Below are 15325 nucleotides of genomic sequence, written 5' to 3'. Positions count from 1 at the left end.
GGAGGAGTCCACGGAGCAGTATCTGAGGAGAGATGGGGTTCATCTGACTGATGTGGGTCTGGATTTATGGATGTTGGGTTTGAGGGATGGCCTAGAGCAAGCACTGGGGGTGTGGGGGGCTCGGGCCAAGTAAGGGTGTCACTTGGCCGGCCTGTGGCGGGGTGATAGGTCCGTCTGAGAGGTTGGGAGTACCGACAGTCGGTTGTTTGGTACGAAGTCGCTCAAGGGGAGTGGCTTCGGAGTGGATGGGAACTTGTGGGCGGAGGTCCCGCAGGTTCTGGGTAGGGGTAATTAACGATGGAACGTTGTTACCCCTCACCTTGGGCCGGGTGATCACGGCCGAGGTGGTCCTCTGGGCCGGTTTGGAGGTTACGGCCGGGGGGTTAGGAATGATGGTTTGCCTCTCGGACGGATCTATCGGTGTTTCTGGTTATACGGGTATATATGTATAAGGTTAAGTTGAACAATTGAGTGGCATGTTGGGCCACGAGTTTTGGTATACATATATACGGTAAAATAAAACTGTGGCCATTCCTGCAATAAAGTCGTGGTTCTCGTCTTTATTTAGGTAGATATAGTACGGGGGGTGTTTCTGCAGGATAACCTGCTTATCCCTTATAGATGCGTCATGCGCACGTTGCCGAATTTCATGCATTTACTCTGTGTATTGCACTGTAGCGTAAATGCATGTGTCCTGCGTCCCCTGCATCTATGAAGATCGCATGAAAGAGCGCATGAAATCGGCTTTTTTTCTGCAGAAACACTGCATCCATTATGCAGCATTTCTGCAGCAATTTGAATGTGCTGTCGAATCCCTGCAGAAATTTCTGCAGGGACACGAAGTAACGTGCGCACACAGCCTATGTGTGGATGGGGCCCACTGAGACTCTTTCGCCCAGGGCCCACAAAAACCTGGAGCCAGCCCTGTCCGTAAGCATTGGATCAATTTCCGGAATGACTCTCTAATCAAACTCTGATTAGAGTTTGATCAGAGTGTTTGAATAGTGTGACCCTATTTTCTTGGATGAGGCGAAGATGAAGAAAAATGTCTCCAAGTGCAGTCTGATGGTTTCCTTGCACTCATTGACTAGCATGGCTGAGTGCGATCTGATAATCAGATCAAACTAGGACACAGTGATTTTTTCCTTAGATAGACTCTGTTCGAGGAAAAAATTGAACATGTGCACCGTCCCACAAAGATTCGAGTACGATCCCATGTTTTATAGGGCTTCATTGGATCTGAAAATACAGTTGTGTGAACCTGGCCTCACAAAGAATAATGGAGACAGAATGATGGCTAATACAACCATTCTGTCCCTATATGAGTATTTCATGTTTTCAGTGGCACAGGTCTTTTTTACACCAGGCAACATGCTGATGAGGACAATGATTTTTGCTCCAGCATAATGAGCCAATTACTCGATAAATCAGCATTTTGCTGATCCAGTTGGTGACTGCTGACATATTTAGACCTACAAACACTTCTCTGCAGTGCCAGTATTTTTAAATGTGCAGCTCACGCACCCTCCTGCGCAGGAGTATGGAGAAACTGAAGAGTTTGGTCACGTGGCCACTGGCCAAATGTCCCAAGGCATCATCAGTGCAATTTCTGGCTTTAAAGGCTGGAGGCCCTTTGGAGGATGTTGACATTGGGCAATTGCAAGTGTGCGTCCTTCCCTTACCCAACCCTCATTTGGGAATGCTTGCACACAAAAATGCAAAGAAAAAATTCAAGTAAACCGATTTACATCATTTGTGAGAAATTCTGCAAAATCAAAAGCTCATTGTGGGACCACAGCCACAAGTGGAATGTGCCTTGTTATATTTCCAACAGGCAGTTTTCAAAACCTCTTCTGGGACAAAACTTAAAAACTCATATGAACAGGAAAGGGGATTTTCCATAGGAATGAATAGGAAAAATGTACCTAAGGCCATGCGCACATGTTGAGTATTTGATGAGTTTTTTTTCCCTCAGTATTTGGACGTCAAAACCAGGACTGGGTAAAAAAAAATGCAGGAGTGGTGACTTGTTTCTATTATACTTCGAATCTAAATGCTCCACTCCTGGTTTTGGATACAAATACTAAAGTAAAAAACTCACCAAACACTCAACGTGTGCACTTTTGTGGAGAATGTTATAGTGAATCAACCTCAAAAGAGGGCAAATAGTGCAATATTCAAGTTCAGATTATTCGTCTCAAATATTTTGTACTAATCGTGTATTCGTCAAGAATAACGAATCTAATGCAAGTCAATAGGAAACTCGAATAATTTTCCTGCGGACCCACCCAGGATGTGTGGTGGGGCTGTAAACATGCTAAAATAGGTGGAAAAGTGCTGAAATTGAATGGGAACAGTATGGGCAAGATGCCTGGATGCATCTCTGAAACACAGGTCGCTTCTGGGAACAATGTTGTCAGAGTATTACGCCACTTTCACGTGCGGTCCCCCACCTATTTCTGATAACCAGGGCAGGTAAAGTAGAGAGCTGTGTGCTTTATCTTAGCTGGTTACTAAAACTAGAGGCTCCTCTGCCACATTATGTTTTTAAATTACTTAAATAAATAATAAAAAATATCATGAGCTCCTGCCCACTTTTGATAACCAGTGCAGAAAAAGCAGACAGCTGGGGACTGGTATTCTCAGGCTCGGAAGGTCCATGTTTATTGGGCTCTTCCAAGGGTAAAAGTAGCAGTCCGCAGCAGCACCATAATTGTTGCATCCATTAGATGCTCCAATTGTGGCAATTTATCCTGCTCATTCTCATAATATATGGGGTTGATGTCAGCTGTGAGTTGTCAAAAATCATAGCTGCAATCAAGTCCTGGGTTGGTAATGGTGTAAGTTAATGGTAAGTTAAAAAAAACAACAACACACCAGTCAGGTTACTGGACTTCCCACAGTATTAAGTGTGACCGCTAGTGAAGCCACTGCCAAATTGCTGGACTGGAGGATACAGCAGCACAGCATTGCGACAATCTGGCAGTCAGATCACCGGAGTTTACACTTGGGGGGCTCCCCTGCTACCCTCAGTAAATTCAGCTACCAGATTACTGGACTGCTGTGAGCCGTGTCCCGCAATCTGACAGTCTAGCAATCCGGAGTTTGAAGTAATCCACAGGGAGAGCAATGTCAGCTCTGCTTCACCGCTCTGAACAGACAAGCGTCTATACAGAGCGAGAAGCAGGAAGAGCAATGTCAGCTCTGCTTCAGCGCTCTGTACAGACAAGCGTCTATGCAGCGCAAGAAGCAGGGACAGCAATGTCAGCTCTGCTTCATCGCTCTGTACAGAAAAGCGTCAATACAGAGCAAGAAGCAGGGAGAGCAATGTCAGCTCTGCTTCATCGCTTTGTACTGACAAGTGTCTATACAGAGCGAGAAGCAGAGAAAGCAATGTCAGCTCTGCTTCAGTGCTCTGTACAGACAAGCGTCTATGTAGAGCAAGAAGCAGGGAGAGCTATGTCAGCTCTGCTTCATTGCTCTGTACAGACAAGTGTCTCTACAGAGCAAGAAGCAAGTCGACAGTGATAGTCAAAGTTCAATCGAGTCCATGGCTAAGCCATGAACTCGGATGAACCCTGACGTCACCGCGAACACGGCCGAAAAAAGTCGAAGATTGCCGAGTGACGAGCAGTGCAGTGAATACCACCGGAAGTTAATGATCGGACCCGGAACCAGAAGTGGCCAGGAGACACCATCTGAGCGGGTCTCCAGGACGTGTCACGCAACCTGTAAGTGTAATCATGTTTTATAATAAAGCGCTTTCTTTACAGCCCCTGGACCCGAACTGTAAGGCTCTGTGCGCACTGGGAAATGAAATTTCCTTGTGTAAATTCCGCATGCTCTCAAAGATTACCGCACCCGCGGTAAAAAACCGCGGGAAACCGCACCCGAAAACCGCATGCGGTTTGCCGCGGTTTTACCGCGGTATTATTCGCGGTATTGCCGCGGTTTTGCCGCGTGCGGGTTGGGATGTGCTTTATTGCATTCAATGCAATAAAGCACATTGAAGAAAAAAAAGTCATTTAATTCTGAGATAGTAGATAGACAGAAGAATAGATAGAGGGATAGATAGATAGACAGAAGAATAGATAGAGGGATAGATAGAGGACAGATCGCTGCATTTCCCACGGTCGGCAGTGAGTTCACATTACCGGCCGTGGGAAATGACCGGTAATTACCTCTGCTGTCTGCTGCATTCAGCCTGTGTCTGTGACAGTCGCGGCTGGATGTCAGCAGTGCAGGACGCTGGAGTCGGACCTGTGGATTACGCCGGAGCTTTGTTTGGGGGGGGGGTTAATAAAATGGTGAACGAGGCTTGTTGGTTTTATTTAAAATAAAGGATTTTTCTGTGTCTGTTTTTTTCACTTTACTTACGGGTTGATCATGTCAGCTGTCACATAGACGCTGCCATGATCAAGCCTGGGGTTAATGGCGGTGGTCCCCCACCATCATTAACCCTTGTATTACCTTGCCACCACTGCTACACGGTGGCAAGAAGAGTCGAGGACACTCCCGGTGCTGCCGCATAATGCATGCGACAGTGCCGGGGCAGCTGCGGCTGATATTCTCGGCTGCCGGAGGGGGAGTGAGGCGGGGGACATTAACCCTGCCCCTCTCCCTCCCCAGCCTGAGAATACCGGGCCGCCGCTGTGTGCTTACCTCGGCTGGACGGTGAATATGCAGCGGAGCCCACGTTCTTTTTTTTCAATATTTCCGTTTTCTTTCTATGTGTGTTCTATGTGTGTTCTATGTCTGTGATGTCTGTGTGTCTGTGATGTGTGTGTGTCTGTGATCTGTGTGTGTTTACTCTCTGCTCTGCTTCCTCTTCCTGTAATGACATCACTTCCCTGCAAAACCGCAGACAGGCGATGCACATTACCGGAGGTAAACCGCGAAATACCGCAGGGAATAACGCAGGAAAACGCAGTGAACCGCACAGAATTTGCTGCCTGCGTTATTCCCTGCGGGATTTCATGATTAACATTGAGTCAATGGAGTGAAATCCCGCAGCGATGTGCGGAAAAGAAGTGACATGCACTTGTTTTTGCTGTGGGATTTCCGCAGCAAAACATGCAGCTGTCAAATTCCGCCCAGTGCGCACAGGATTTTTTTTCTCCATAGGATTTGCTGGTGATTCACTGCAGAGATGTTATGAACATTTTCTGCAGCGAAACATGCAGCAAATCCGCGAAAAATCTGCGGCAAAATCCGGTAAGTGCGCACATAGCCTTACACGGGTTTCCCAGGAAAACGTGTGTTCAGGACCGTGTGCACGAACACTATGTGCTCTGTGCGGGTCCAGAACTTTACAGTTCAGGTTTGCCCATCACTATACGTAATATGTTTATTTTACCACTGCACCTGCCAATCACAGTAATGCCAGTAGCAAAGATGAATACAGCATTTACGTGATTGGCAGGCAATCCCCGTATGTTTAGGGGCTGAAAATCAGGCGCCAAACATGTGGGGAGGGGACTGGAAACTCAGGAGGTGAATACCAAAATGCTCAACGAATACCCTGAATACCTTAATATTTTTGTAACAGTGCTGAATATATTCACTCATCACTACAGATCATCAGTTCTCCAAAATTATATATCATGTCAATGCACAAGAAATATAGTGTATGCTCTCATTTCCAGCATGATATTAGGGCAGTATGGTGGCTCAGTGGTTAGTGCTGTGGTCTTAGATTCAAATTCCACCAAGGACAAAATCTGCAAGGAGTTTGGGTTTCTTGCCACATGGCAAACACATACAGATTGGGAAAAAACAAAAAAGCCAGCACTAAATGTGCACTTCAGCACTAAAAATTCCAACTGTACTTATTAAAAAAATTAGATTTTTGGCAAAAAAATGCAATTTCTTGAGCCACCCCACCACTCCACGGTAAATCTCATTTGGGGCAGTCCTACGCTAAAATATTTTTATAAAATGTGCCATACGGCCTCACATATGAATAGTAGAACTGCTCTTAGCAGCACTCACCTGGTCTATTTCAATCCCGTACCCATGACTGAGTCATGGCTGTGGGCGGGACAGGTCCAAGCAAATGCTGCATGAAGTAAACAGCCTGTGGACAAGCCCTGATGACTGAATGTGAACAGTCACCAACCACCAAAATCTAGACAGATGGAATACATCCCAAATTGGGGTGCATAGCATGGTGGGGGTCAGCCACCGACCAATTCAATGAAGAAAAAACAAAAAGCCAGCACCAAATGTGCACTTCAGCACTAATATAGTGTATGCTCTCATTTCCAGCATGATATTAGGGCAGTATGGTGGCTCAGTGGTTAGTGCTGCAGTCTTGGGTTCAAATTCCACCAAGGACAAAATCCGCAAGGAGTTTGGGTTTCTTGCCACAAACACTGTGAGCCCAATGGGGACAGTGATGATCACATCTGTAAAGTGCTATGGAATAATACCGCTATATAAAGTAGAATAAATATGTTCTACCATCATTTTACTTCACAGAATAACTTCCTCAGCGTCTGCCTTGCGCTACTCCACATTGGCAGCAGATGGCAGTGCAGAGCTCCGGAGCGGCGCTCCTGAATGCTTTTCTGCACATGTGCACAGACTGTGAAAAGAAAGGGACAGACTCACAGGAAATCAGTGAGAATGCAAATACAAAGTGCGTGTGGGAGTGAGACACACAGAGGGAGAGGGAAATGTCTGGCCTGAGATCCAACAAAAGCCCGAGTGTGGCAGCCATGGAGCAGGCTGCACAGGTCCGGGGAGGATAGGAGCAGCCCGAGCCTGGACCCAGCCTCGTCCCTGGAGCACTTGTCTGCACAGCCACAATGTTCTCCATTAGACAGCAGAAGCCGACCTTTAGGTCCTATCTTCTGCCACCTCAGGTATGTGATGGGATATATCGCAGACATATACTGTAGAGAGCGCTTAGTATTCTACCACTGTAATGGGGGAGGGGCTCACTGCAAGTCAAGTGTCACTCATGAGTTAAACTTCACATTGTCTATATAATCATAGTGCACCCTGTAGGCTCCAGCTGTGTGACACTACAAGTCCCAGCAGCAGTTCTGACCTGTTGGGTGTTGTAGTCCACGTTTACAGCCCGCTATCTCCATTATGCGTTGCACATGTGCAGCAGATGTCTATACGTGTACGCCGCCATTCCATATGTCGCTCATATATTTCTCCCATATTTTCCAGCATGAAGACAAACTTAGCCCGGAAACCAAAATTAAGAAGCTGAAAGCCGTGCTGCTGCCAGGTAAGGGGGCGGGGGGCGCTGAGCGAGCCATGTCTGTGTATTCTTCAGCCCCTCACTATGTAAAAGTGTAACATTGGATTTCATCATGCGCCAGGCAGCAGAGAAACTTTCCACATATGCTTCCTAGCGTGTCACATAGTTGGAAGTGGTACATCACTGCATGTGTATGGTTAAAGGGGCTCTCCGGAGCTGTGATCACACACAGGTGATCCGCAGGCACATTTATCATTATTGAGAAAAACTGGGAGCGGGCCCTGACACGGTGGGCTTCAGATGACTACGGATATACCTGACGCCTGTGTGAACGCAGATTACGTGGCGTTCTACTTAGTGATCATGGCAGTGCCCATTAAGTAGTACAGTCTCCGAGCCAAGACTTTCCGACTAGTGATGAGTGAGCACTACCATGCTCGGATGGATGCCACTCGAGTGCCCGAGTATAATGGAAGTCAAAGGGGAACAGCATTGTTCCTGGAACATTTCCTGGAAAAATGGTTCCACATTTACTTCCATTATACTCCGGTGCTCGAGTTGGTAATGCTTGCTCATCACTACCCCTTACAAGTAGGTACCAAGCATAGTAGTGCTCGCTCATTACTACCCGTGACAAGTAAGTACTGAGCATGGTAGTGCTTACTAATCACTACTCGTTACAAGCACCCGAGCATGGTAGTGCTCGCTCATCGCTTCCCGTAACAAGCACCCAAAAATGGTAGTGCTCGCTCATCACTTCCCGTTACAAGCACATGAGCATGGTAGTGCTTACTAATCACTACTCGTTACAAGCACACGAGCATCATATTGCTCGCTCATCACTAACCGTTATGAGTACCGAGCATTGGAGCATGGTAATGGTCACTCATCACTACTCGTTACGAGTACTGAGCATCGTAGTGCTCACTCATCACTAAAGCGGGCTTTACACACTGTGATCTCGCTAGCGAGATTGCAAGCGATCGTACCTGCCCTCGACGGTTGTGCGTCACGGGCAGATCGCTGCCCCGTCACACGGACTTACCTGCCCTGCGACGTCGCTCTGGACGGCGATCCGCCTGCTTCCTAAGGGGCGGTATTTCGTTTCGGCGGGCGTCACAGCGACGTCGCAGCGGCAGGCGTCCAATAGAAGCTGAGGGGCGGAGATGAGCGGGACGTAAACATCCCGCCCACCTCCTTCCTTCCGCATTGCCGGTGGAGGCAGGTAAGGAGATGTTCGTCGCTCCTGCGGTGTCACACACAGCGACGTGTGCTGCTGCAGGAACGACGAACAATATCGCTAACATCCTAAAAAACGATTTTTTGTTTCAGGACGACCTCTCCACGGGCAAACTATTTTGCCCTCCTTTGCGATCGTTTAAGATCGCTCTTAAGTGTCACACACTGCGATATCGTTAATGACGACGGATGTGCGTCACAAACACCGTGACCCCGACGATAATTCATTAACGATATCGTAGCGTGTAAAGCCCACTTAACTGTTACAAGAACCGAACATGGTAGTAGTCGCTCATCACTACTGAGTACCGAGCATGGTAGTGCTTGCTCAACAGCACCATCCAGACTGAGGCCACGGTCAGCCGTATACACCTGAATCTTGGCTGTATACAGGGATTAGCAATATGCACCCAGACCTGCTCATGGTTCTGGGCACATATAGCACCTGACAGGTTCCCTTTACAAATCTAACTGCTCGTTCGTTGGGTGATTGGCAGCCTGTTTAGACTAGGAACGCTTGTTTCCAAATTATCGGCCTCTCTGAATAGGATGTCAATCACCTGACTAGGAGCGCTTGTTTCTTGATCGGCCAAGTCTGAACGCACCCTTCATACCACTGTATGATGTTTATCCCCGTATGAGAAAATCAGATAGATTTTCTTTCTTTCTATCAGACTTTGATCAGTGTGGTCCAGATATCAGTTTTTCTCGTAAGTGGAAGGGAAATAAGAGTTTCTCCACTTCTCCAGTCTGCATTCTGTGATATTTGGACCCATAGACTTGTGTCGCTGATTTTGTTCCAACCCTGAGATTAAAATCGGACATGTCTCTGCAGTTTTCCGCTTGGTTAGCGAAAATTACGGACATGTGAAAGGCCCCATAGCCTATAACTGGTACGGGTGTTTATCCATGAAAACCACGGCTAGCACTGGCACACAACAACAACAACACGTCGGCTCCGGGCCACAATGTGTTTGGTGCGTTTTTGACGTTGCAGCATTTCTGCACCAATTAACGAAACTGGATTTCTTGCGTTTTGAGGTTTGTTTTTTGTTTTGTTTTTTTTCTCGTGCTGTTTTTGTCTCCTTTTTGTCTTGTGTTAAATAAAACCGTGTTGTTTTAGAAACTTTCTATTACTTAGGCTATGTGCGCACGTTGCGTATTTGCATGCAGATAACCTTATGCGTCCTGTGTCCCCAGCACAATCTATGAAGATTATGCAGGAGACGTGCGCACGTGGCGTATTGGAGCGCAGCGCTTTGGCTGCTGCCCGAAGCGCGCGTTCTAAGAAGTGACATGTCACTTCTTTCCTGCGCTCTGCATGCAGCCCCCACTCTGTCTATGGGAGGGGCTGCACTCAGAGCGCATGGAATCGGCTTTTTTTTTTTTTTCATTACGGACTCTTTCTGCAGTGATTTGAAGCGCACGTGTGCTGTTCAAATCGCTGCAGAAATTTCTGCAGAGACAGACGCTACGTGCGCACATAGCCTTAGTCTGTTGTAGCAGTAGTATAAAGTGTCTGGTGTGCACAGGGACTTCAGGTGCCCGTGATACCGGCAGAGGGTTGTGCGGCCGCTGGGCAGTTTGGAAATGAATGTGGCTCCAGCACCTGCCAAACCTTAGTTGGCTCCAACTTTCTCAATATGCAAAGTTTCCAGTTTTCGTGAGGCTTATGCCAAGCACATTACATCTGCAGTGTAGGCTGGAGGCGTCCATGAGTATGGAAAGCCCGGGTCACCCACATGCCACCTGGCGATAGAGGGGATTCTTACCCTATGGTCACTGCTTGTTCCTTTTCACATGGTTGCTGTATTTGGCTTTTTCTGGAATGAATGGAGCGACGGATAAATATAAGCACAGCATTGCACACCTCAATGAAGTGGTTAAAGGGGCCTGATATTAGTCCAGCATGAAAGCTTTGGTGAATCGGGCCCTTTGTGTTTAGTTTCCTGAATATTTTCAGGATCTCTGTTTGCTCTTGATGAATACAAATATTGTTTGTTGTTACCATATAACAAAAACTGGTTACATAAAACAATGTAATTGGTCGGATTCGCCTTAGATTTGTGTTAGAATTCTCAGCAGAAGCCTTCTCTAGCACCTTACACAGCAGTGGTCTGTAGCTAGCCCATGCACCAGCTAGCCCTCCTGACTGCCCATTACACCTCAGCATGGCCGCGTATTCTTGTGTTTTCAGCAGGGAGAGGAGAGAAGTCAGCTCATCTCCCAAGACATCTTCTCAATCCTGCCAGTATCTATGGTATTGGGGACAGGCCGCCATACTGATTGGATGTTTGGACAACTTTTAAAGCTTTTTTTGTTTTGTTTTCAGCGTTTTTAAAGAGAATCTGTCTCCAGGTTTTTGCTTTCCCATCTGAGAGTAGCATAATGTAGAGACAGAGACCCTGATTCCAGCGATATGTCACTTACTGAGCTGTTTGTTGTCATTTTGATAAAATCAATGTTTTCTCTGCTGCAGATCTAGCAGTTATATAGAGCTCATGAATATGCTGGACTACCTGCAGCACGCCAAGTAGTCCTGTAATGATAATCTATTGCTGATTAAACAGTGATTTGTATAAAAACTACACTAAGCAGCCCAGTAAATGACACACTGCTGGAATCAGGGTCTCTGTCCCTATATTATGCTGCTCTCAGATTAGGTGGCAAAAACCTGGTGATATATTCCTTTTTAGGGATACTTTTAATCTACGTTCCCTGCCCCACCCATACAAGTAGCTGCTGATAAGTCTTTGACTTTACCCAGAAAGAAATAAGATAGGATGATGAAACTTTACATTTATTCCACATACTCTCCACTGATGTAAACACACTTCTTACATCGGTATTCCAGGTTCTGTAAGCCTAGCAACAAGAAGGATTTCGGTGGTGCCTCAAACCAGGCATCTGTAGCAGCTATGGCATCAGAAATGCTGTGAAATTTGGTACCCCTGAGGTGTTTCCTCAGGTTTGAAAACAGATGATAGTCAAAGGGAGATAGATCTGGTGAATAAGGTGGGTGGTCAACCAGCTGGAAGACCAGCTCTGCCAGTTTTGCTGTGGTCGCTTGTGCAGTGTGAGCGGAGGCATTGTCTTGCAGGAGACAAGATTTTTTTTTTTGGACAACTTGCCGCGCTTTGTGGCCTTCAGAGCTGCCTTCAATTGGTCCAAAAGTGCAATGTAATACCTTGCATTGATGGTGGAACCCTTTTGAAGGTAGTCCACTAGCAGCACGCCCTCCTTATCCCAGAACACAGACGCCATCACCTTAGTGGCTGATTTTGGCACCCTGATCTTCTTTGGACGAGGAGAACCACTGTGCCTCCACTCTTTGACTGCTCCTTGTATTCAGGGTCATACAAATAAATACAGTTCTCATCCATAGTGACCAGTCGATCAAGGAAGTTCTTATCAGTCCAGAAATGCTGACAAATGGACCGGGGAGTTTTAACTTGCATGCTTCTCTGATCTGTTGTCAAACATTTGGGGACCCACTTTGCAGATAGCTTCCTCATGTCTAAATATTCATGGATAATGACACAAACACATTCACGGGAAATCCACATGATGTCTGCTATTGCTTTAGCGGAAATTCGTCGATTTCTCCAGTACTGTACGAAGTTGTGCACAGCATCGACGATCTCTCTCTGTAACAACAACCACTCTCGGTCGTAAAGGACATTCCTCATCATTGGCGCTGAAGTGGCCCGTTTTAAATTTGGCAATCCAGTTCTTAACTGTGGAATATGAAGGGCATTGATTCCCCCCCCCCCCCCCCCCCAATTTTTGTGACTCATCACCATGAATATGCTTCTTGGACTTTCCTTGCAGAAACTAAGAATTTTATCACTCCTCTGTTCAGTTGCTGTGAATATCGCATTAGACTCCGTCATTTTGTTTTCCCGCGTGCGTAGAACACTGTTGCCATAAGCAACAAACACAACATTTTTAAAACATATATTAGACACATAAGGCTTTCATGTGATGTAACATTCGTTACCATAGAAACAAAAAAAAAAAAATCACAAAGTCAAAGACTTATCAGCAGTCCCTTGTACACACCCAATGGCATCTTCACCGTCTATCACCTTCGCTTCTGTTGGACTCTGAAGCTAGCTGGATGTCACTCTTTAATGCAAGTCTATGAGAGCCTCATTCTGGCTTTCATAGACTTGCATCTATTCTATAGCTTGTGAAGTAACGTCTGACTTAAGGCCAGTCAGACGTTGTGGTCACAAGATGGCATCGTAGGACCAGAATGGCACTAATAAAAGTGAAAGGGGCGAGTATAAGATAAGGAGCAGGACCTTAGACTAGAAGCACCACTCCAGCCATGGGGGCAAAAAACTAAATAAAACTCTGGAGTGGCGCTTCAATGTGTTAATTTCCTATTCAATATTTCATGTGAATTTTTTTCGTGAGATTATGAAATATAAGGCATAGATTCCTGAAAGTATGAATATGGCCTTTATCACATTCTTACTGCACGCACAACAGCTTTTCTGGGATGTCGTCAGCTAGATATGTGACTGAATATCCATTGTGATTGCCTAGATTCAGTCCCATAATAAAACGCCCCTACAATGACATGCTTCCGGATACATTACGGCTATTCTCTGCTGCAGTCATGAGCTCCAAGGTGTTCCCATAACTTATAACTCTAAATTTGGGTTGAGCAATATGATCCGGTTTGGAGGGTGCACACTCAGTATAGCAAGGAGCCGAGCGCTACATTTCAGGGACGATGTCACTTCCCGCTTCAGGATCTCAAGATTTAGTGATAATGAATATTAACGTTATCGAGGCTCTTTGTGTAGTTGAAGGTTGCGGACACCTTTTTATAATGATTTCCATATATCACAGCTCACCCTGAGCTGAGAATTTGCATTATGCTTTCGGCTGCAATCTTTGTTCTTTATAGTCAGAGCCATTGAAGTGCAATACAAAACCTGCTTTGTGTTTCATGTCCTTTCTAGTAATAAATAAGTCTATAGCTCTCCGTCCGCCTAGGGGTTAATATGGGCGCTGCCTCTGGTGCCCATTTGTGTGATGGGTTCGGAAACACATTGTGGCTTAAGTTACCACATGTAATAAAAGCCTTGTCCTATTGATTTTTTTTTTTCTCTTTCTCAGCCATAATTGGACCGAGAAAACAATTGCAGCATGCTGCGGGTGTCAGTGAGAGACGTGTCACTCGCACGCACCCATATAAAGTCTATGGGTGTGAGTGAAACATCAGACTGCACTCGGATGACACCAAAGTGCAGTGCGATATATGCACAGGCTGACAATGGAGGAAATAAAAAGATCACTCTCTCCCTCTCCTCCGCAGCTGTGATCCGATCGCAAGATGAGATCACAGTATAATGACCCTCGGCTCACACTCACAGCAGAGTAGGAGCCTAGGGTCTTTAGCATATCGCTTCTGATGCTATACGCTTGTGTGGCCTAGAATAAGACTGCTGCATTCAAAACCATACCCCACATTGCTATGCACAGAAATGGGATGTTACATTGTATTGTTACCCTCCTAATATAGTCCGTAGCAAAGCCTTCACAGGGTGGCTGATAAATAGTGTACTGTGCTCACCTTAGTTGCTGGCGGTTTGGACATTAATGGCTGGGTTATTTAGAGGGTACACCAATGTTACACTGTTATACAAGCTGTACACTGACTACTTTACATTGTATCAAAGTGTTGTCCTATGAAAAGATAATAAAATATTTACAAAAATGTGAGGGGTGTACTCACTTTTGTAATCTGTAAATCATGAAACTAAGCAGGTATACGTCAGACCAATTATTGTAAAAGGGTTGTACGATCTATTGAAGGATTCTTTTGAGAATATTTGTTTGTTTTTCTTTACTCCTATATTTTCAGATTTTCTGCTAAAATATTAGTATAAATGTCTCCTGTAGCGGACCTGTCGGGTGTATTGTGCGGGCATACCTGAGGGCGGGATAGGGTCAGGGCTGGGGTACGGAGCTGGAGGAAATGGAGTTGGATGCTTTGTTAGTGTCAGATGCAGTGTAAATACTGATGATTAATGGAGTTGTGCACAGATATTAGCAAAGCGAAAAATGTTTTGATTGTAACTTAATGAGCTGGCAATCTGCGGAATCAGCGCTTTATTAAAGTGCAGGGTCACGCTACACTGACTGACCTGCAGTGGACGCGTGTGCCGATGTATAATCGCATGTACAGCGGATCTGGAACCACATTTCAGAATGCAAACCTGATTATATAGCTCTTATGTACACCTTTTATTGGCTTGGCAAAGGCCCTGCGTTGGCCGAAACGTTGTCTGTTTTTGTATTTTTTTTTTTTCTTCAGTGTATGCTGGGACCAATAAAGAATTTTTCTACAAAGAAGGAGTTTCGATGCCTTGGATTTCATGTTATTTACTGCATTTTATAGTCAATTGGAGGGCTATACCAAGCAGCCTGACTAGTGCAGTGGTGCATGGAGTACAGCTGCTTCATACAGAAATATTGGAGCAGATGAAGCTGGTATACTTACTTTGAAAATCCATATTAGCATTGCTTTGCAATCCTAAAATAGTAAGCTGTTCAGCTATATATTTGGCATGGGTTTTCAAAGTAAATACTCCAGCCTCATCAGGTCTAAGGTCAATTTTATAAGTTTGCGCTGTAATTTCTGGTGACATTTCTGTGTGGTGAGTGACTGAGAAGACTTAGACAAAGCAGTATACAGAGAGCGGCCCAGCCCAAATATCACATCTAAGATCACTTCAATACTATTGCCTTATAGTGATAGAATTCTATCTACTTCCCCTTATGCTGAGTGCCAGGTTTATGTGCCCATGATCAGGACTCGCTGTGTCCTGGACGCATCATGAAAAGAGAGAG

At 45.7% G+C, this 15325-nt stretch overlaps 1 protein-coding gene across 1 annotated transcript in view; it reads left to right on the top strand.

The window, feature by feature from the left end:
- Positions 1-6587: 6587 nt before the first annotated feature.
- MTMR10 (myotubularin related protein 10) overlaps positions 6588-15325 on the top strand; it is a 128438-nt gene continuing 119700 nt past the window's right edge. The window contains exons 1-2 of the mRNA XM_075345680.1: positions 6588-6866; positions 7183-7243. Coding sequence (XP_075201795.1) covers positions 6810-6866; positions 7183-7243 — 118 coding nt within the window. The 5' untranslated portion in view covers positions 6588-6809. The remainder of the gene's footprint in view (positions 6867-7182; positions 7244-15325) is intronic.

Source organism: Anomaloglossus baeobatrachus, chromosome 4 (assembly GCF_048569485.1).
Source record: "Anomaloglossus baeobatrachus isolate aAnoBae1 chromosome 4, aAnoBae1.hap1, whole genome shotgun sequence".
Taxonomy (NCBI): Eukaryota; Metazoa; Chordata; class Amphibia; order Anura; family Aromobatidae; genus Anomaloglossus; species Anomaloglossus baeobatrachus.
Note: the sequence above shows the minus strand (reverse complement) of the source record. Positions and strands in the feature narration are given on the sequence as shown.